General features: G+C 36.1%; 1 protein-coding gene across 8 annotated transcripts in view; it reads left to right on the top strand.

The window, feature by feature from the left end:
* LOC123565313 (peptidyl-glycine alpha-amidating monooxygenase-like) overlaps positions 1–22,046 on the top strand; it is an 82,398-nt gene that overhangs the window by 11,479 nt on the left and 48,873 nt on the right. For all 8 annotated transcript variants that reach the window (XR_008372075.1, XR_008372076.1, XM_053550074.1 and 5 more), the window contains exons 2-11: positions 7,161–8,103; positions 8,260–8,341; positions 9,423–9,513; positions 11,657–11,739; positions 12,366–12,443; positions 12,816–12,858; positions 13,220–13,287; positions 14,211–14,294; positions 14,690–14,766; positions 18,680–18,730. Coding sequence is in view for 6 of the 8 variants with exons in the window: in XM_053550074.1 (XP_053406049.1) it covers positions 7,930–8,103; positions 8,260–8,341; positions 9,423–9,513; positions 11,657–11,739; positions 12,366–12,443; positions 12,816–12,858; positions 13,220–13,287; positions 14,211–14,294; positions 14,690–14,766; positions 18,680–18,730 (831 nt within the window). In the remaining 2 variants the exon portion in view is untranslated. The remainder of the gene's footprint in view (positions 1–7,160; positions 8,104–8,259; positions 8,342–9,422; positions 9,514–11,656; positions 11,740–12,365; positions 12,444–12,815; positions 12,859–13,219; positions 13,288–14,210; positions 14,295–14,689; positions 14,767–18,679; positions 18,731–22,046) is intronic.

Genomic DNA, 22,046 nt, shown 5'->3' with positions numbered 1-22,046 from the left:
TTTCCAGCAACTAATAGGGGATGGAATTTCTAATCAGGTTTTATATATGGCTTCATTTGGTGGTGTTGAATTGCACACGGTGATGTATCACCTTTCTATTCTGTCTAATGATAGGTTGATCATAGGTTCATAATGCAATCTCACAGGTGTTATTTTTGTCTCATATGGTATTCTTCTATTCAGTTTCCTATATTAGGGAAGCATTGAATATGATATGTATCTGACAGATAGGTATAATTATATATTAGGGGTGATATATTGTTGGTGTGGCCGAGGAGAAAATTGGTGTATAGTTTGATAATAGAGCTGATATATTATTTGGTGCGGCTGATGAAATTATTGGTAGTTTGATTGGTAACTAGACTTTTTATGTATTTGTTTATTGCAGTTATTTAGAGTACATGTATATATATATATATATATACATGTATCTAAATCATTAATGTGCAGAGAAACAATAGAGATTTTTCTGCTGTGAAAAACTTTGTATTCTAAGCTGCATAACTGTGTTATAAAATGCAGTCAGTCAAATAGATCTGTGAGTTCATCTGTCTGTTTGTCATTCCATTTGTCTGTCACAAGTTTGTTTTTGTCAGTATAATAAGTGAAGAAATTCGGTGTGTTCAACTCCTCATACACTTTTTGAAGGAATGGATTCAAAGTTGCTTAGATGCACAACCTTACCTGAAAATGTACAGAAAGAATGGCGTAGTATGTTGGGGTATCCGTGTCCTATGGACACAATTCTAGTTTTGCTATTTATATTCTTACTGTATATGATCATACAGGCTAATTAAATGTTGATGCTGAGTTACGAACCCACATGGCAAAAGATCTGTTCAATGTAGACAATATGCTTTACCTCTGAACTAATTTTCAATTGGTACTAAAAAACTAGAAATATCTAGATTTTAACATGTAAGAAAAATGTTGAATTCCCTATTTTCCATTTTAATCTATTTATAGTTATGTTTGTCAACATCAAGGTATCGTTGGGGCATAGTACAAACAGTTTCTATTCCTGCCGGATAATTTAAACGACAGCATGTTTATATCATTGTTTAATTGTTATGGTTGTCATGCATTGTTGAACTCAAAATGGTTGATAGAAGTTAAGTGCAAACTGTAATGTTATACAAAAACATTTTCTGTATTGAAATGTTTTAATGAAGAAAAATCATAATTATCAAACATGTTATCGTTTGTGTTTTGTGCGGGATTTATACTCCTTGTAAAATAAACAAATGTGTTTGTTAACATGGACGGTTCCAAACTGAAGGGGATCCATGCTCAAAAATAATGACAAAATACAATACATATCGCATATCTGTAGCCCTGACCAACCTATAAACCGGGCCAGTCTGTTTTATAAGTACAACAACACTGTTGACCCATTTAAACGAGGAGTACCACCTGTATCATAATAATGAAAATGGTCATACGTCAAGTGGATGTGATTTTTAACATTTTTAGCTCGACTATTCGAAGAATAGTGGAGCTATCCTACTCACCCCGGCGTTAGCGTGAGCTTCACACAAATGTTAAAGTTTGCGTACCACCCCAAATATTTTCAAAGTCCATTGAGATATTGCTTTGATATTTTGCATACTTGTTTACCATCATGACCCCAGTCTGTAAAAAGGAGGAGGCAACTCTATCAAGCATTTTGACTGAATTATGGCCCCATTTCGACTTAGAATAAATGTTAAAGTTTGCGTACCACCCCAAATATTTTCAAAGTCCATTGAGATATTGCTTTGATATTTTGCATACTTGTTTACCATCATGACCCTAGTCTGTAAAAAGGAGGAGGCAACTCTATCAAGCATTTTGACTGAATTATGGCCCCTTTTTGACTTAGAGTAAATGTTAAAGTTTGCGTACCACCCCAAATATTTTCAAAGTCCATTGAGATATTGCTTTCATATTTTGCATACTTGTTTACCATCATGACCCCAGTCTGTAAAAAGGAGGAGGCAATTCTATCAAGCATTTTGACTGAATTATGGCCCCTTTTCAACTTAGAGTATAAATTGTAATGTTAAAGTTTTACTCATTGCTTATAAATATTGTACTATCAAGCACTGAGAATAGTCGAGCGCGCTGTCCACTGACAGCTCTTGTTAGACCACCCACTACCTTTTTGCCATGAATAGCTCGTCAGTACTTCGACTGTATATATTGAATAGGCACAGTATTATACCTGTTTATTTATATTTTTATAGGGATGAATGAGTACTTCTCACCAAATCATAGAGCTAGGAGGCAGTATGATTAATAGGTTACCCTTACCCTGCTAAATTTCTAAAATGGAATGGTCTATTTTTCAATTTGGGCAATACCATTTATTATTCGGAGGGCTGTTCACTGAAAATTTACTGACGAAATAGCGAACAGTGCAGACCATGATCAGACTGCATGGACGTGCAGGCTGATCATGGTCTGCACTGGTCGCAAAGGCAAATCTGTGACTTGCCGCCAGCAGGCTAAGGGTTAGAAAAAGACTCCATCTGAAAGTTACTTGTTGATATGACAGAAGTACAAAACTATGATTATCTATACATTTAAAAATACATACATCAGATATATACAGTCCGTGTCTGATAACTTCGGAGTGACGTCACATTTGTTTATGTTTTTTGGACTTATAAAACTAACAAAATAGGTAAAGCAGGTTATATAAACGGTAATATTGGGTATATTTTATTGCCACACGTCTGTCAGTGTCGGTAGCTCAGTGGTTAAGCATTGATGTTTGAAATGTCGAATTATGCGGGCCGTAGGTTCGAATCGAGGTAAGTGTAGTTATTATTTTCTCTCTCTTTCAGGGTAACCACCCTAATCATTCTTTTTTCCTGGAATACATTAATATATTTAGATAGAAAAAATATTAAATTAATTTCTGTTAAGTAACCAGCCATCAACTCTGTGTAAACACATCATATAATGAATGCATAGTCATGAAAACACTCGAAAATTTTGTGCAGGGTAAATTCCTCTCTGGTATGTTGCCAGTATTAGTGTAGTAGACATGTCTGTGGCATCCTCGTCTGTTGTTGCAAAGTGAAACAGTGTTGAGTATAAAAATGATGCTAAATGCCTTCACAAAATATTCTGAAGGTTATTTCAAGCAACATCATTTTTCCATATTTCAGTTCGTTCTTGTATACTGTAGTGCTGTATTACTGCATTTTGAATATTTTCAATTGTCTTTGAAACAAATGTAATTAAAACATGTATTAAAAAGATTAAAAAAACAAGATTTAGAAAAAAGTATAAATCACTATGGGATTCGAACCAACACGACAATGGAAATAAAGAGTCGCACATGCAAGGCTAACACCCTACGACTGGTACTAATCTTCTACTTCAAAGTAAGCGTTCCAGCTTGTAGTATAATACAAAAATGTGTACTTAGATAATGATAACTATCGATTACCCTTCTGACTTGGACTCGTCCAAATAGTCACTCCGAAGTTATCAGACAAGGACTGTACACTGTACAGAATTTGTTCAAAATACTACTCCTATGACTACATTATATTCATATTAAACAGTAGTTACAAAAAGTTGTTGATTCGCTGAATGTTGCCCATGCAGGAAAGTGTAGGACTTTCTTCAACATAATAATGACATTCTGTTTCACCCATTTCAGTAGAATTCTGTGGCAATTTTTCTTTGAAATAAAGAAAGCACAAATTATTTTAATGTTTTAAATTGTTATTCTTATGCATGTTTACTTTGATTACATTTATGCGCTGCACTGGTCATAAGGCCTGAATTGTACCAGAAAAATAGTTGGTCGCTTTATTGTTTACAAGTTTACACCTGTTATGATGTTTTGCCATGCACCAAATTTTCACAAAAAGTTACTGTCAGTTTTCTTACTGTGTACATTGTATATCTTACTACTACTGACTCAAAACATTAATTTTCTTGAATCTGAAGTTTGACGAAAAATTTAGTTGAGGTTACTGTTTTCTGCCTCTGTTGATGCAAACTTAATACGGAATATGCGTGTATGGTAGAAAAGTCAAAAGTCACGGTAAATTAACACCTTTACTCTTAGGTAAGAATTGATTTTATCATGAACATGCAACCACTGGAATACAGCACAACAGGATTGTAATATTTTATCTGTACTCTGATTTTTAGCTCGACTATACGAAGTGTAAGGAGAGCTATCCTACTTGACCCGGCGTCGGCGTCTTTCCGCGTCCCCACCTTGGTTAAAGTGTTTTTTACACTTTCTCTTTTTTCAACTTATCTCTGTAATTACTAGATGGATTTGATTCAAATTTGAAATACTTATTCCTCATCATCATCCCCATCATCTGACATAAGGGCCATAACTCTGGCACCAATATTTCATGAATTATCCCCACTTTTCACTTAGATTTTCAGGTTAAAGTTTTGATGCACTTTCACTCTATCTCTGTTATTACTGAATGAATTTGATTCAGACTTAAAATAGTTGTTCAACATCATCACCCACATCATATGACACAAGATGCATAACTCTGGCACCATTTTTTCATGAATTATTCCCCCTTTTTACTTAGATTTTCAGGTTAAAGTTTTGATGCACTTTCACTCTACCTCTGTTATTACTGAATGGACTTGATTCAAACTTAAAATAGTTGTTCAGCAACATCACCCACATCATATGACACAAGGTGCATAACTCTGGCACAATTTTTCCTGAATTATTCCCCTTTTTACTTAGAATTTCAGGTTAAAAATTTATGCACTTTCACTCTATCTCTGTTATTACTGAATGGATCTGATTCAAACTTAAACAATTGTTCAACATCATTCCCCTTATCATATGACACAAGGTGCATAACTCTGGGACCAATTTTTCATGAATTATTTCCCCTTTTTACGTAGAATTTTAGGTTAAAGTTTTGATGCACTTTCGCTCTGTCTCTGTTATTACTGAATGGATTTGATTCAAACTTAAAATAGTTGTTCAACATCATCACCCACACCATTTGATGCAAGGTGCATAACTCTGGCACCAATTTTTCATTAGTTATTCCACCTTTTTACTTAGAATTTTAGGTTAAAGTTTTGATGCACTTTCACTCTGTCTCTGTTATAACTGAATGAATTTGATTCAAACTTAAAATAATTGTTCAACATCATCACCCACACCATATGACACAAGGTGCATAACTCTGGCACCAATATTTAATGAATTATGCCCCTGTTTGCTTAGGATATACTTATATAGTGTTTTGATACATTTTATCTTTACCTCTCTTATTACTTTAAGTTGATATTTTTGACATAGACTCAGGCTATTGTGCAATATCTTCATCCACAATTGGAGTCATTAAACACTCCAATGACAGCTCTAGTTTCCTCAGATGTGCCCAGTTTCACTATCCAGCATCGAAATAGTCGAGCGTGCTGTCTCCTGTGAAGCTCTTGTTGTGTTTGTAATGAATTATGGTGTGATTACTGCTGTTTGTAAATGTGATTAATTGTATGCCAGTAAGATTTATTTTATTGATGTAATGATGATTATTTCAGTTACTTTATAGTTTTAAACTTCTTATTAAGTTCAGATAAAATATGCGTGTCTGTCCAAGTCAAATACACTCCTGGTAAAACAAGTTGATTCTGATATATCTTAATCTTAGAAGACAATTTTTACAAAGTTTCAACAATCTGTCATCTGTGTATCCTGTAAAATTAGAAAATTCTGTCATTCTGAGCTTTTCAAAACTAATGCTACAAAAAGACTTTGAGATATTTCTTCGTTGCATATTGCAGGAATGGGAAAATATGTTGAAAAAAAGTGAAGGTTAAAATTAGAAAGTGTTACTTCATCATTATGCGTATGTTAAGGTAGTTATAGTGACATCAAGGTAGATATAGTGATACTTTGTTCATTTGATTTTTCATGCCCCCACATTTATTATGATGTCCCGAAATCTTGTGTGTCCAACTGCTCCCACACTATTACCCTGATTTGCTTCAAACTTTCACAGATGAACAAGTTTGATACGCAGATGACCGTAAAGGAAGGAACTTTTGCTGTGACTATACTTCCCGCAGTTATGGCCCTTTGATAGTTTTGCTATATAAAATATAGAGAAAACTCTTGTGTGTCCAACTCCTCAAACACTATGGAAAGGATATTCTTGAAAGTTTCACAGATGAAGGACCTTGATTTGAAGATGACCATAAATAATGGACTTTAAAAGTCACTTTCTTCTCTGGCTATTTTTTCTAGAATTATGGCCCTTTCTTACTTTCATAAAATATGCCATAGTGAAGAAATTTGGTGTGTTCAACTCCTCATACTCTTTTTGAAGGAATGGATTCAATGTTGCTTAGATGCACAACCTTACCTGAATATGTACAGTAAGTTAAAGAATGGCGTAGTATGTTGGGGTGTCCGTGTCCTATGGACACAATTCTAGTTTTACTATTTATATTCTTACTGTATATGATCATTATGCTACTGTACTGATTGTCAACAAAATCAAATTATCGAGTTTTTGTTATAGTGTGGAATGAAAGTATTTTTCTATATATTTCAGACAGTTACCATTTTACCAGTTTGTCTAGTAAAGTGATAATAACAACCTTTAGAACTGGTTATGACTGCTAGAACTGGTTATGACTGCTAGAATTTTCTAGCAAACTTATGTTTCTGTTAGTGTAAACTTTGAATAATGTTTCTGCCATGAACATTGACCATTAGTCTGCTAAATTTCTAAAATGGACAAGTCCATAATTCAATTTGGGTAGTACCATTATTTTGCTTTTTGAAGGGGTTTTTACTGAAAATTTACTGACTGAATAGCAAACAGTGCAGACCATGATCAGACTGCATGGACGTGCAGGCTGATATTGGTCTGCACTGGTAGCAAAGGCAGAATCACTTGCCACCTGAGCAGGCTAAAGGTTAAAAGGCAGGTAACATGAAATATATGTTTGTACCCTAGATATCAGGGGCAGATTTTATTATTATGCTCTAAAATTAAAAAAGGGTAGTGCATGCTATATATAATATTTTCTACCTCTGTTTTAAAGATGCCTGTGGGTTGCATGCAGTGACCTTGGAAAGATTTGAGTTTACTCAAAGCCTACACGTATGTATATATAGTATACTAACAATGCCTCTGTCTCCCTTTGTTTTACAGATTATAAAAATACAGACACAAGAAAATTAGTAGAGATGCCAACATAGCTTGTGGTACAGTCAACTTTACTAAGAGATTTGATTGCCAAAAAAGTGGAAAAAGTTGACCTGCTATACCCCCATAAAGAAGTGGACTTTACCAAGGCTGTTGGAACAGTCAACAAGCTTTACCTGTCTAAAATAGTGTAAATTGCTGTCAGTTACCTATGTTGACAAAACATTGCATTTAATGGCCCATCAAGAAAATAATCACTAATTAATAATAAAAACATAGATTTCATGAATAAATAACAAGGTATTTACATTGTAGTGAAGTACATTATCTAGTGATAATTGATGAGTGGGACAAGACTTGAATCCCTGAAGCTATAATTACAACCTTATTCACCTGTAAACTTTACACAAACAGGTTGACTGGAAATTTCCTTGTATTTTACTTAAGCCAGACTCCAGAAAAGCTGAAATTTAAGATGTGGATAAAAGCTATGGCCAATTAAATGTGAATGTTATGAGATAGAAATATTACCAGCTGTAAACATTTTGCACAGAGTACATAGAACATCTGTTGTATGATTGTTGTGGATCTGAACATTGACTGGCAAAAAATAACTTTGTAATACAATTGAGAAGACATTCATGCATGAATTGTGCAGTGGCAGTAGATGATTAAAAAGTTAAGATACATGTGAAATCTTCAGGAATCTATGGAGAAAAAAAATTAAGAGAAAAACCTACTAACAGTTACAAATTGAAGAAAAATAATTGATGAAATGAAGTCATCATACGGAAAAGAAGCAGTTATTGTTGTGGTGTGTGTACTGGTCTGCTTGAATAGCTATAGATGTGGAGCAGCAGTTCCAGATTGTGATGTGGCAAACAAAACAGGACTGCCCAGCGATGTTTGCACATTTGACCTCAAAATGAAGGGGGCTTGGCCACATAAGGTTAGTATTTTTACTGACGGTTATATATCACAAATAAAACTTGAACTACATTTGTACATAATATGCTTTTATATTATTATGACAAAAACTTTTTAACAGGAATTTGTTTAAGAAAATGACCACCACTGACTTCTGTATAATTTATTTGTTTTGCAGGCAGATGAATATTTCTGTGCAGGTTATGAAGTTGAAAATGAAATATTTGGTGGATCAGATCAAGATGCTGATGGATACATAGGTTAGATTATTATTTGACTCCTTATATAAATTACCAGTCAATAGTTTGTGCTGTTGACCTATGTAAAAGCTGAACACTAAATTTTATTAGGCTAAAATTAAAACTTGAAGAATTGTGAAAACTGACTGATGTTATGTAATAAAACATATATTGAATCACTTGCAGGTCAATAGACAAAACTATTGGTCCTTGGTCCATGACCCCAGGCAACAGTATTGACTACTGTCCGGCAACCATTCAGCAAGTGTATATTATTACATGACTCCTTATATAAATCACTAGTTTAGTTTGTGCTGTCGACCAGTCTTAGTTCAACACAGTGACCTATTGACTGAATACAGTTTCCAGTCAATAAACGGAGGATGCTTTTGCCTACAGTGGCCAGACCAGATATGTTGATTGTCACTGTGACCTTGAGACTGAAAAGCAGTTTTGATAAATAATTGGAAAATGCTTTGGCCTAGGACTAGCAAACTTCATAGCATGATTTCCTGTGGTGAATGGCCCCAGTTTGTTAGGGGTCAGTAGGTAAATGTTCAAGGTTCAAGTGACACTGATGTTAAAAATAGTTTCTTATTAATAGCTTGAGAAAGCTTTAGCCTATAACCATCTTACTTCAAGGTATAATTGCCATTGGTCAGTAGATAATTCCTGTTGTTTCAGGGGTCAGTAGGTGAAAGATCCAAGTCACAGTGACTGAGACTAAAAAATGGTTTATCAGTAGTTGGAGAATGCTTGTGTCTATGGCTATCATACTGTTTGACGTGATTGTCTATGGTCAATAGATAACCCTGTTGGTTTGGAGGTTATGAAGGTGGAGGTCATAGGGGTCTTGGGACTAAAATATCTTTAGGTTAACGCTTAAGCTGTGCCCATCAAACTTCATAGTATTCTTCTCTGTGTTCAGTAGATGAACTCTATTGTATTTATGGGTAATTAGGTCAAACATGAAGGTCTAAGGATAGTTTAAATTGAAAATTGCACATGCAGAAACCTTGGACATGCCAGAATGAAGAGCATAGGTTATAGACAATATTATTGTTGGAAATGTTCATGCCTTAAATTGCTTAACTTTTTTCAGTACGATATGAGGCACTGGCCGATGCAAGCACTGCACATCATATTTTGGTGTTCGGATGTAGAAGCTTGCGAAGAGACACTAGTAAAGTCTGGTGAGTTTTTAGCTCACCTGAGCACAAAGTGCTCAAAGGTGAGCTTTAGTGATCACCCTGTGTCCGGCGTCCGTCGTCGTCCGTCGTCCGTCCGTCCGTCCGTCCGTCCGTCCGTCGTCAACAATTTGACTGTTAACACTCTAGAGGTCACATTTTTGACCCAATCTTAATGAAACTTGGTCAGAATGTTACCCTCAATAAAATCTTGGACGAGTTCGATATTGGGTCATCTGGGATCAAAAACTAGGTCATCAGGTCAAATCAAAGGAAAAGCTTGTTAACACTCTAGAGGTCACATTTTTGGCCCAATCTTAATGAAACTTGGTCAGAATGTTACCCTCAATAAAATCTTGGACGAGTTCGATATTGGGTCATCTGGGGTCAAAAACTAGGTCATAAGGTCAAATCAACGGAAAAGCTTGTTAACACTCTAGAGGTCACAATTTTGGCCCAATCTTAATGAAACTTGGTCAGGATGTTACCCTCAATAAAATCTTGGACGAGTTGGATATTGGGTCATCTGGGGTCAAAAACTAGGTCACCAGGTCAAATCAAAGGAAAAGCTTGTTAACACTCTAGAGGTCACATTTTTGGCCCAGTCTTAATGAAACTTGGTCAGAATGTTACCCTTAATAAAATCTTGGACGAGTTCGATATTTGGTTATCTGGGTTCATAAACTAGGTCACCAGGTCAAATCAAAGGAAAAGCTTGTTAACACTGTAGAAGCCGCATTTATGACTGTATCTTCATGAAACTTGGTCAGATTGTTAATATTGATGATCTTAAAGTCCAGTTTGAATCTGGGTCATGTAGGATAAAAAACTAGGTCACCAAGCCAAATCAAATGAAAAGCTAGTTTACACTGTAGAGGCCACATTTATGACCATATCTTAATGAAACTTGGTCAAAATGTTAATCTTGATGATCTATAGCTCAATTTCAAATCTGGGTTAGGTGGGGTCAAAAACTAGGTCACTAGGTCATATCAAAGGAAAAGCTTGTTAACACTCTAGAGGCCACATTTATGACTATTCTTCATGAAACTTAGTCAGAATGTTAAACTTGATGATCTTTAGGACAAATTTGAATCTGCGTCATGTCGGGTCAAAAACTAGGTCACCAGGTCAAATCAAAGGAAAAGCTAATTAACACTGTAGAGGCCCCAATTTATGACCATATCTTAATGAAACTTGGTCAGAATGTTAATCTTGATGATCTTTAGGTCAAGTTTAAATCTGGGTCAGATGGAGTCAAAAACTAGGTCACTAGGTCATATCAAAGGAAAAGCTTGTTAACACTCTAGAGGCCACATTTATGACTGTATCTTCATGAAACTTAGTCAGAATGTTATACTTGATGGTCTTTAGGTCAAGTTCGAATCTGGGTCATGTCGGGTCAAAAACTAGGTCACGGGGGTCAAATAAAAGGAATAGCTAGTTAACACTTTAGAGGCCACATTTATGACCATATCTTAATGAAACTTGGTCAAATGTTAATCTTGATGATCTATAGGTCAAGTTTAAATCTGGGTCAGGTGTGTTAAAAAACTAGGTCACTAGGTCAAATCAAAGGAAAAGCTTGTTAACACTCTAGAGGCCACATTTATGACTGTATCTTCTTGAAACTTAATCAGAATGTTAATCTTGGTGATCTTTAGGTCAAGTTTAAATCTGGGTCATGTGGGGGCAAAAACTAGGTCACCTGGTCAAATCAAAGGAAAAGCTAGTTAACACTTTAGAGGCTACATTTATGACCATATCTTAATGAAACTTGGTCAGAATGTTGATCTTGATGATCTTTAGGTCAATAGGTCAGGTGAGCGATACAGGGCCTTCATGGCCCTCTTGTTTTATATATGTTTAAATGTGTGCTGTTTTTACAGATGTTTATAAGTCTCTTATTAGTGTTTTACATACATGAAACATGGTCAGAATATTTTGCTAAATAGCTTCTAGACCACATTGAAAATTGGGTCACCAGGATCCAAAAACCGGGTCAGATAATTGGTACAGTTCCTTATCTACTGTAGGTTTTAAGGCTAAATTTTACATAAACTCCATAACCCAAAAGCAATTCTGTGACTGTTTTCTAGTAAGTATTTGCATTCCTGTTAATGATGGTTTTCTATATTGTATATTTCAGGCATTGTGGGCAAGTGTGTGATGGAGAAGACCAGATTATATTTGCTTGGGCTAAAAATGCTCCTCCCCTATCTTTGCCAAAAGGTGGGTAGATGAGGAATTTATTTAGGGTGTGTGTGTTGGGGGGGGGGGGGATGTACTATTAGATTTAATTACTAAACATACTATGCACCAAACAGAAAACATTTAATGTGTTCAAATGTAGTCATTATGGTTCAATAGGACACCCATTTTCGCACCACTAATGTGGAGAGATATTTCAGTGATATATTTCCTGTCTGTCTATCTGCAATACAATTATGTTTGAGCCATCCAGCTGGCTTACGGAAGGTTGGTGGTTTTACCCAGGTGCCCGCTCGTGATGAAATAATGCACAGAGGGGCACCTGGGGTCTTCCTCCACCATTAAAGCTGGAAAGTCGCCATATGACCTATCATGTGTCGGTGCGACGTTAAATCCAACAAAACAAAAAAAAAAACAATTATGTTTGATCAAACTACGCAAAAGTTGAAAAACTGCTTGTTGTTTTTTTTGTCAGACTTGCTAAAAGGATAAGTGTACCTGAAATTGTTGTGCTATTTTTGGCTGAGGTTTTTGTGTTTGGCAATGTTTTTACTTACATTGCTTTATCAGAAATGTTTAAAGACTTAAGTTTGTACTAAAATTACAGTAGAATTTAATATGCATTTACATGCGATTTTTATTTTCAGGTGTTGGGCAGCATATTGGAAAAACAACAGATATCAAATATATTGTGATCCAGATACACTATGCTCAGCCACTTAAGGGTAAACTGTCTTCTCTACTCAAACATAACAATAGTATACTTGCAAATCATAAATAATATTCAATAATTTTTTGTTGAACCTTGAAATTGAATTACAAAGTGAGCAAATTAATTCCCATTTATATTACCATGAAAATTTAAGATCCACAAATTGCTGTTTTTGTGAAATCAGCCCTTAACCTTCAGCTTTAGTCTTGAAAACATTGTAGAATAGCTTTTTTATGATCTTTTGTTGCAACAAACATATTTCAGCTTCAAGTATTTGAATAAACTGAACAATAAATAAAGTTATATGCTTGTGTTTTTGACATTCATTAATTATAGATATTTCTGTTGATAATTTAAGATGATTGATAATGTATTTTTGTTTCAGGTAAAGACAGTTCTGGAATCAGACTTTACACAACAAGGCAGAGGTTGGTATCAGTTTTCTGTGGTTTACTGTCATTCTAAATTAGCAACAGAATGAATGGCCAGAAATTAGAGCAACAGGAATAATACATGTATATCATAGAATTTTATAGAAAATACCAAAAGTAGGCCTGCACCTAAAAAACAATAGCTAAGATCATATGATAACTTTGTGAGCTAATGTCATAGGGCACAATCTCAGTATTATGAATTACAACAAGAAGTGAACAAAGACCTTTGATACCCCATTTCATATTACTGTAAAATCTTTTAATTTCGTGGTCATGAAATTTCGTGGTTTTGGTCAAAACAGCAATTTCGTGAGAACTCTATGAAAAATAATTTTGTGTACGATCTGTATTTTAGACAGCCCTATATATCTGGGATATATCTGTTGCTGGCCTATGATGTCACCATACCCCGCAATACTCCAAGTAAGTTTTACATTTTACATATGTCAATTTATTTGCTGTATAAGAAGATTATAAATGAAAAATAATTCCATTGTTATAAGTGCATGTAAATATTATGCACAGGATAATGCAAGTACAGAGAAAGGTATGTAAGAGGACTCAACATATTTGCATTGGATTTGGAGACCATGAAACGCTTACTGATGAACTGTTTAATCCACCTAAACCATAACAGCGCTTTACATGAATTATGGCTTTATTTTGTAAGATCCAGATGTATATTCTAAAGGTCACAGTGGATGGTTGTAGGATCATTTTGAAGTTTTAAAATATCTTTAATAATGTCAGTTTATGGCCAAAAATATATTTTCCCAATGTAAAAGTTGGCAAAAACATTTTTTTACATGGAAATATAACTTTCTTGCTAACTAAGATATCCTGGAAGTTTCATAACAATCCATAAGTAGTCAAAATTGATTCTAAAGAAAACTGGTGTCAAAATGCTGAAATATACCATGGAAAACACCCCTATCAAAGTCATTCTTTTGAATATAAATTCAAAAAAGTGCTTTAAAAATTAAAGGTTATTGTTACCATCCTTTGAGTTCTTTTCAATGATGTATAATATCACTGTTTTTATGCTTTCATCTCTGAAAGAGCGGGGCGTTTTATCTGAACACCTGTGGCAGGCAGGAGGGCTGCTGGCTGTCGGCGTCCAAAAGTACGTCAGCTTCCTAAGTTGAACAGTTCCTTGTTTAACAAAGTCAGCGCTGATATGGAAATCAACGAATACCGCAATATTAAATGATGACACTGACATAACCATCACTGTAGACTGTTGAAAAATTATGTTAAGCAAAACAAAACCAGCTTTTCAGAATATTAATTTTTGTCATTGTGGATGTAGATGAAAATGTATCTTATCATATACTATTGTATTTTAGAATTCCATGTAGACTCATCCTGTAGATTCAATTGGGACGATAGCATTGTTCCGTTTGGTTACAGAACACACGCACATAGCCTCTGTAAGTACCGTGTTTATCTGTTTGTTTAGCTGTGAGCTATTCATTTAACATTAAATGTAGAAAAGATATTAAATGAATTACGGAATTTGCTGTCAGTTTCTGACGTGACGGTTGATGATGCTCTCCATTGTCATATTTCACTAAATATAGAAAGCAGTCGTGGTAGTAAACTGTCTTTATACTTGTTTGCTTTGGCTCTGATCTCTCTTACATTATCAAGTTCAGATTCTTTCTTATACTTAATGTAGAGGGTCTGAAAACTGGTAATATCTGTTCAATAGTTTAGTGGCATTAATAAAATTGATTTTGGTACAAATATATTAAATTACATGGAAATTGTCATAATGGGCCCACAACATTATCATGTATTGAAATTCAAATATTCTGCTTGACAGGCCGGGTAATATCAGGATACAAAGTTAAGGATCGTGAATATGAAATGATTGGTAAAGGTAACCCACAATGGCCTCAGGTATGTACAAAAATACATTATAAAGATTACTGGTAGAGTTAATGTCTAGCGTTGCTCTACTTTTATTATTAATGTAAATTGTTGATAAAAACTTTCCATACATGGTTTTCCAGATGGTTTAAATGTTTTGCTGCTTAAACTGTTTGAATTGAGTTCGTATCAGAAAATTGATATAGATTTAACAAACTAGTTAACATTAGTATGTTTATTGTTCTTTGCCATTTTTAGCTCAACTATTCGAAGAATAGTCTAGCTATTCTACTCACTCAGGCGTTGGCGTCATACCTTGGTTAAAGTTCTGCATGCAAGTACATATGGCTATAATTTAAAGGCATTTAGCTTTGAAACTTATTTTTTCTTTTTCTAGGTCAGTTACCAATCTAACTGGGTCAAGTCCCATAACTCTGACGTCCCATAACTCTGACAATGTCATGTATTTTGAGCAAATTGTGCCCCCTTTTGGACTTGGAAATCCGGGTTAAAGTTTTACATGCAAGATACTATCTCCAAAACTAATGCAGATATTGAATTGAAACTTCACATGTGTGTTCGGGATTATAAAACTAGTTGATAGCATCAAGTCCCATAACTCTGACCAGCATTTTGGCCAAATTATGCCCCCTTTTGGACTCCAAAAATCCTGGTTAAAGTTTTGCGTGCAAGTACATACAGCTATTACTTAAAGGCATATAGATTTGAAACTTATTTTTTTCTTTTTTCTAGATTAATTATCAACCTCACTGGGTCAAGTCCCATAACTCTGACATGTATTTTGGGCAAATTATGCCCCCTTTTGTATTTAGAAAATCCTGGTTAAAGTTTTACATGCAAGTCACTATCTTCAAAACTAATGCAGGTAATGAATTGAAACTTCACATGTGTGTTCGGGATTATAAAACTAGTTGATAGCATCAAGTCCTATAACTCTGATTAGCATTTTGGCCAAATTATGCCCCCTTTTGGACTCCGAAAATCCTGGTTAAAGTTTTGCGTGCAAGTACATACAGTTATTACTTAAAGGCATATAGATTTGAAACTAATTTTTTTCTTTTTTAGATTAATTACCAACCTCACTGGGTCAAGTCCCATAACTCTGACATGTATTTTGGGCAAATTATGCCCCCTTTTGTATTTAGAAAATCCTGGTTAAAGTTTTACATGCAAGTCACTATCTCCAAAACTAATGCAGATATTGAATTGAAACTTCACATGTGTCTTTAGGGTTATAAAACTAGTTGATAGCATCAAGTCCCATAACTCTGACCTGCATTTCGGCCAAATTATGCCCCCATTTGGACTTAGAAAATCTTAGTTAAAGTTTTGCGTGCAAGTACATACAGCTATTACTTAAAGCATAATACATTATAGATTTGAAACTTATTTTTTTTTCTAGATCAATTACCAACCTCACTTGGTCAAGGAGTTCCATAACTCTGACATGTATTTTGGGCAAATTATGCCCCCTTTTGGACTTAGAAAATTCTGGATAGTTTTGTGCGCAAGTTACTATCTGCAGAACAAATGCAGATATTAAATTGAAACTTCACCTGTGCTTTCAGGGTTATAAAACTGGTTGATTGCATCAAGTCCCTTAACTCTGACATGCATTTTGGTCAAATTATGTCCCCTTTTGAACTTAAAACTTCTGGTTAAAGTTTTGCATGCAAGTTACTATCTCCAAAACTAATGCAGATACTGGATTGAAACTCTATAGATATTTTAACATTTAAGGTAATATTTTCCTGCTTCTGGGACAATAATTTGAATAGTCGAGCATTGGCTGTCTTACGGACAGCTTTTGTTTAAGTGGCACCAAACTTTATTCACTACAGTACTTTTTGTCATTTTACTCCTGAAAATGTGATCAGTGTTTATGTTTGCATAAATTGATATAGAAAAGATAAAACATTGCTTTACATTTGTTAGTCATAGTTCATCAGTTTAAGAAATATATTGAACAGAACATCTAACCCACCATTTGGTATTTTTACCTGTATCTTAACAGAACAGCTAACCCACCATTTGGTATTCTTACCAGTATCTTAAAAATGACTAAAAGTGCTTTTTAGCTCGACTATTCAAAGAATAGTCTAGCTATTCTACTCACCCTGGCGTCGGCGTCGGCGTCACACCTTGGTTAAGTTTTTGCATACAAGTACATACAGCCATCAATTAAAGGCATATAGCTTTGAAACTTATTTTTTCTTTTTCTAGGTCAATTACCAACCTCTCTGGGTCAAGTTCCATAACTCTGCCAAGTATTTTGAGCAAATTATGCCCCCTTTTGGACTTAGAAAATTTTGGTTAAAGTTTACATGCAAGTTACTATCTCCAAAACTAATGCAGATATTGATTTGAAACTTCACATGTGTCTTCGGGGTTATAAAACTAGTTGATAGCAGCAAGTCCCATAACTCTGACTTTCATTTTGGCCAAATTATGCCCCCTTTTGGACTTAGAAAATTCTGGTTAAATTTTTGCGTGCAAGTACAGACAGCTATTTCTAAAAGGCATATAGATTTGAAGCTTATTTTTTCTTTTTCTAGATCAATTACCAACCTCCCTGGGTCAAGACCCATAACTCTGCCAAGTATTTTGAGCAAATTATGCCCCCTTTTGGACTTAGAAAATTTTGGTTAAAGTTTACATGCAAGTTACTATCTCCAAAACTAATGCAGATATTGATTTGAAACTTCACATGTGTCTTCGGGGTTATAAAACTAGTTGATAGCAGCAAGTCCCATAACTCTGACTTTCATTTTGGCCAAATTATGCCCCCTTTTGGACTTAGAAAATTCTGGTTGAAGTTTTGTGTGCAAGTACATACAGCTATGTCTAAAAGGCATATAGATTTGAAACTTATTTTTTCTTTTTCTAGATCAATTACCAACCTCACTGGATCAAGTTCCATAACTCTGACATGTTTTTTGAGCAAATTATGCCCCCTTTTAGACTTAGAAAATTTTGGTTAAAGTTTTACATGCAAGTTATTATCTCCAAAACTAATGCAGATATTGATTTGAAACTTCACATGTGTCTTCGGGGTTATAAAACTAGTTGATAGCAGTAAGTCCCATAACTCTGACCTTCATTTTGGCCAAATTATGCCCCCTTTTGGACTTAGCAAATTCTGGTTAAAGTTTTGCGTGCAAGTACATACAGCTATTACTAAAAGGCATATAGATTTGAAACTTATTTTTTTCTTTTTCTAGATCAATTACCAACCTCACTGGATCAAGTTCCATAACTCTGGCATGTATTTTGGGCAAATTATGCCCCCTTTTGGACTTTGAAAATTCTGGTTAAAGTTTTACATGCGAGTTTCTATCTCCAAAACTAATGCAGATATTGAATTGAAACTTCACATGTACCTTAGGGGTTATAAAACTAGTTGATAGCAGCAAGTCCCATAACTGATATGCATTTTGGTCAAATTATTCCCCCTTTTGAACTTAAAACTCTTTTGATATTTAACCTTTTTAGGTAATATTTTCCTGCCTCTGGGACAATATTTCGAATAGTCGAGCTTGGCTGTCTTACGGACAGCTCTTGTTTTTTCAATTTAGCATCCACTTTAAAACAGAATAACATGTCGCTGATAAAATTTCGAACATATTGAACAGTGACATTATATAAATATATTCATTTTACGTCTTCAGCCCATCTTAGAAAGGTCACAAAAGTACACTAAAATGTCTAGAAGTTACAAACTTGCAGTGAACATTATGAGTGGACAAAAATATATACTCTAAGATTTATGACTAAGCATTTGACAATTTCGTAGTACCAAAATAACACATTTTGACATACCAGTGAGTATATCAGTGCTTTAACTTCGAAATTATAACTGGTAACAATCATGAACATTTGCCATCCGTTGCATACAGTAGTGTGACTTTTTTCCATCTTCCAGGCATTCTACCCAGTGAAGAATCATGTAGTTATAAATCCTGGAGATATTTTGGTGAGTTTGTTTACATACTTACTGTTATTTTCACACAGCTTAAGGGTTCACTATGTTTATATGATATATTTGCTGCATAGTTGATATATGAGAATAAGTTTATAAAGTAAATAAATTGCAAGATTCTATGAATTAAAAGAATATCTTAGTACAGTGTAAGTTCACTTTACCATGGTTGCAAGGGGATGACAAAAACCATGAGTTATTAAAGGTTCCAAGGCATCAAATTAAACAAAATAACGCTTTGAACCAGAATGAATTGCTTGACTGAGGCTACAGCCACTGCTGGGAACCAGCATTAATTGATCGAGTGAGCTTACAGCCTAGAACCTCATGAATTGCTTGAGTGATCCTACAGCCTAAAACCACACGAATTGCTCAAGTGAGCCTACAGCCCGAAACCTCATGAATTGCGTGAGTGATCCTACAGCCTAAAACCACACGAATTGCTCGAGTGAGCCTACAGCCCGAAACCTCATGAATTGCGTGAGTGATCCTACAGCCTAAAACCACACGAATTGCTCGAGTGAGCCTACAGCCCGAAACCTCATGAATTGCGTGAGTGATCCTACAGCCTAAAACCACACGAATTGCTCGAGTGAGCCTACAGCCCGAAACCTCATGAATTGCGTGAGTGATCCTACAGCCAGGAACCACATGAATTGCTTGAGTGGGTCTACAGCCGGGAACCACATGAATTGCTCAAGTGATCCTACAGCCATGAATTACATGAATTGCTTGAGTGGGTCTACAGCCGGGAACCACATGAATTGCTCGAGTGAGCCTACAGCCCGAAACCTCATGAATTGCTTGAGTGAGTCTACAGCCATGAACCACATGAATTGCTTGAGTGATCCTACAGCCATGAACCACATGAATTGCTTGAGTGGTCCTACAGCCAGGAACCGCATGAATTGCTTGAGTGAGCCTACAGCCAGGAACCACATGAATTGCTTGAGTGATTCTACAGCCATGAACCACATGAATTTCTCAAGTGGCACTACAGCCAGGAACTGCATGAATTTCTCAAGTGATCCTACAGCCATGAACCACATGAATTGCTTGAGTGATCCTACAGCTGTGAACCACATGAATAGCTTAAGTGATCCTACAGCCATGAACCACATGAATTTCTCAAGTGATCCTACAGCCATGAACCACATGAATTTCTCAAGTGATCCTATAGCTGGGAACCACATGAATTGCTTGAATGAGTCTACAGCCATGAACCACATGAATTTCTCAAGTGGTCCTACAGCCATGAATTACATGAATTGCACAAGTGGTCCTACAGCCAGGAACTGCATGAATTTCTCAAGTGATCCTACAGCCATGAACCACATGAATTGTTTGAGTGAGTCTACAGCCATGAACCACATGAATTGCTTGAGTGAGTCTACAGTCATGAACCACATAAATTTCTCAAGTGATCCTACAGCTGGGAACCACATGAATTGCACAAGTGATCCTACAGCCATGAACCACATGAATTTCTCAAGTGATCCTACAGCCATGAATCTCATGAATTTCTCAAGTGATCCTACAGCCATGAACACACATGAATTGCACAAGTGATCCTACAGCTGGGAACCACATGAATTGCTTGAGTGATCCTACAGCTGGGAACCACATGAATTGCACAAGTGATCCTGCAGTCATGAACCACATGAATTTCTCAAGTGATCCCACAGCCATGAACCACATGAATTTCTCAAGTGATCCTACAGCCATGAACACACATGAATTGCACAAGTGATCCTACAGCCGGGAACTGCATGAATTTCTCAAGTGATCCTACAGCTGGGAACCACATGAATTGCACAAGTGATCCTACAGCCATGAACTACATGAATTTCTCAAGTGATCCTACAGCCTCGAACCACATGAATTTCTCAAGTGATCCTACAGCCAGGAACCACATCAATTGCTTTAGTGAGTCTACAGCCGGGAACCACATGAATTTCTCAAGTGATCCTACAGCCATGAACCACATGAATTGCTTGATCAAGTCTACAGCCAGGAACTGCATGAACTTCTCAAGTAATCCTACAGGTGGGAACCACATGAATTGCTTGAGTGATCCTTCAGCCATGAATCACATGAATTTCTCAAGTGATCCTACAGCCAGGAACCACATGAATTGCTTTAGTGAGTCTACAGCCGGGAACCACATGAATTTCTCAAGTGATCCTACAGCCATGAACCACATGAATTGCTTGATCAAGTCTACAGCCAGGAACTGCATGAACTTCTCAAGTAATCCTACAGGTGGGAACCACATGAATTGCTTGAGTGATCCTACAGCTAGGAACCACATGAATTGCTTGAGTGGTCCTGCAGCCAGGAACCACATGAATTGCTTGAGTGGTCCTACAGCCATGAATCACATGAATTTCTCAAGTGATCCTACAGCCATGAACCACATGAATTGCTTCAGTGATCCTACAGCCAGGAACCACATGAATTGCTTGAGTGAGCCTACAGCCATGAACCACATGAATTGCTTGAGTGAGTCTACAGCCAGGAACCACATGAATTGCCTGAGTGATCCTACAGCCATGAATTACATGAATTGCTTGAGTGAGTCTACAGCCGGGAACCACATGAATTGCTTGAGTGGTCCTACAGCCATGAACCACATGAATTGCACAAGTGATCCTACAGACATGAACCACATGAATTTCTCAAGTGATCCTACAGCCATGAATCTCATGAATTTCTCAAGTGATCCTACAGCCATGAACACACATGAATTGCACAAGTGATCCTACAGCTGGGAACCACATGAATTGCTTGAGTGATCCTACAGCCATGAACCACATGAATTGCTTGAGTGATCCTACAGCCATGAACCACATGAATTGCTTGAGTGAGCCTACAGCCAGGAACCACATGAATTGCTTGAGTGAGCCTACAGCCAGGAACCACATGAATTGCTTGAGTGATTCTACAGCCATGAACCACATGAATTTCTCAAGTGGCACTACAGCCAGGAACTGCATGAATTTCTCAAGTGATCCTACAGCCATGAACCACATGAATTGCTTGAGTGATCCTACAGCTGTGAACCACATGAATAGCTTAAGTGATCCTACAGCCATGAACCACATGAATTTCTCAAGTGATCCTACAGCCATGAACCACATGAATTTCTCAAGTGATCCTATAGCTGGGAACCACATGAATTGCTTGAATGAGTCTACAGCCATGAACCACATGAATTTCTCAAGTGGTCCTACAGCCATGAATTACATGAATTGCACAAGTGGTCCTACAGCCAGGAACTGCATGAATTTCTCAAGTGATCCTACAGCCA

The sequence above is a fragment of the Mercenaria mercenaria genome, chromosome 8 (assembly GCF_021730395.1).
Source record: "Mercenaria mercenaria strain notata chromosome 8, MADL_Memer_1, whole genome shotgun sequence".
Taxonomy (NCBI): domain Eukaryota; kingdom Metazoa; phylum Mollusca; class Bivalvia; order Venerida; family Veneridae; genus Mercenaria; species Mercenaria mercenaria.
The sequence above is the reverse complement of the archived record's forward strand: the minus strand, read 5'-3'. Positions and strand labels throughout refer to the sequence as shown.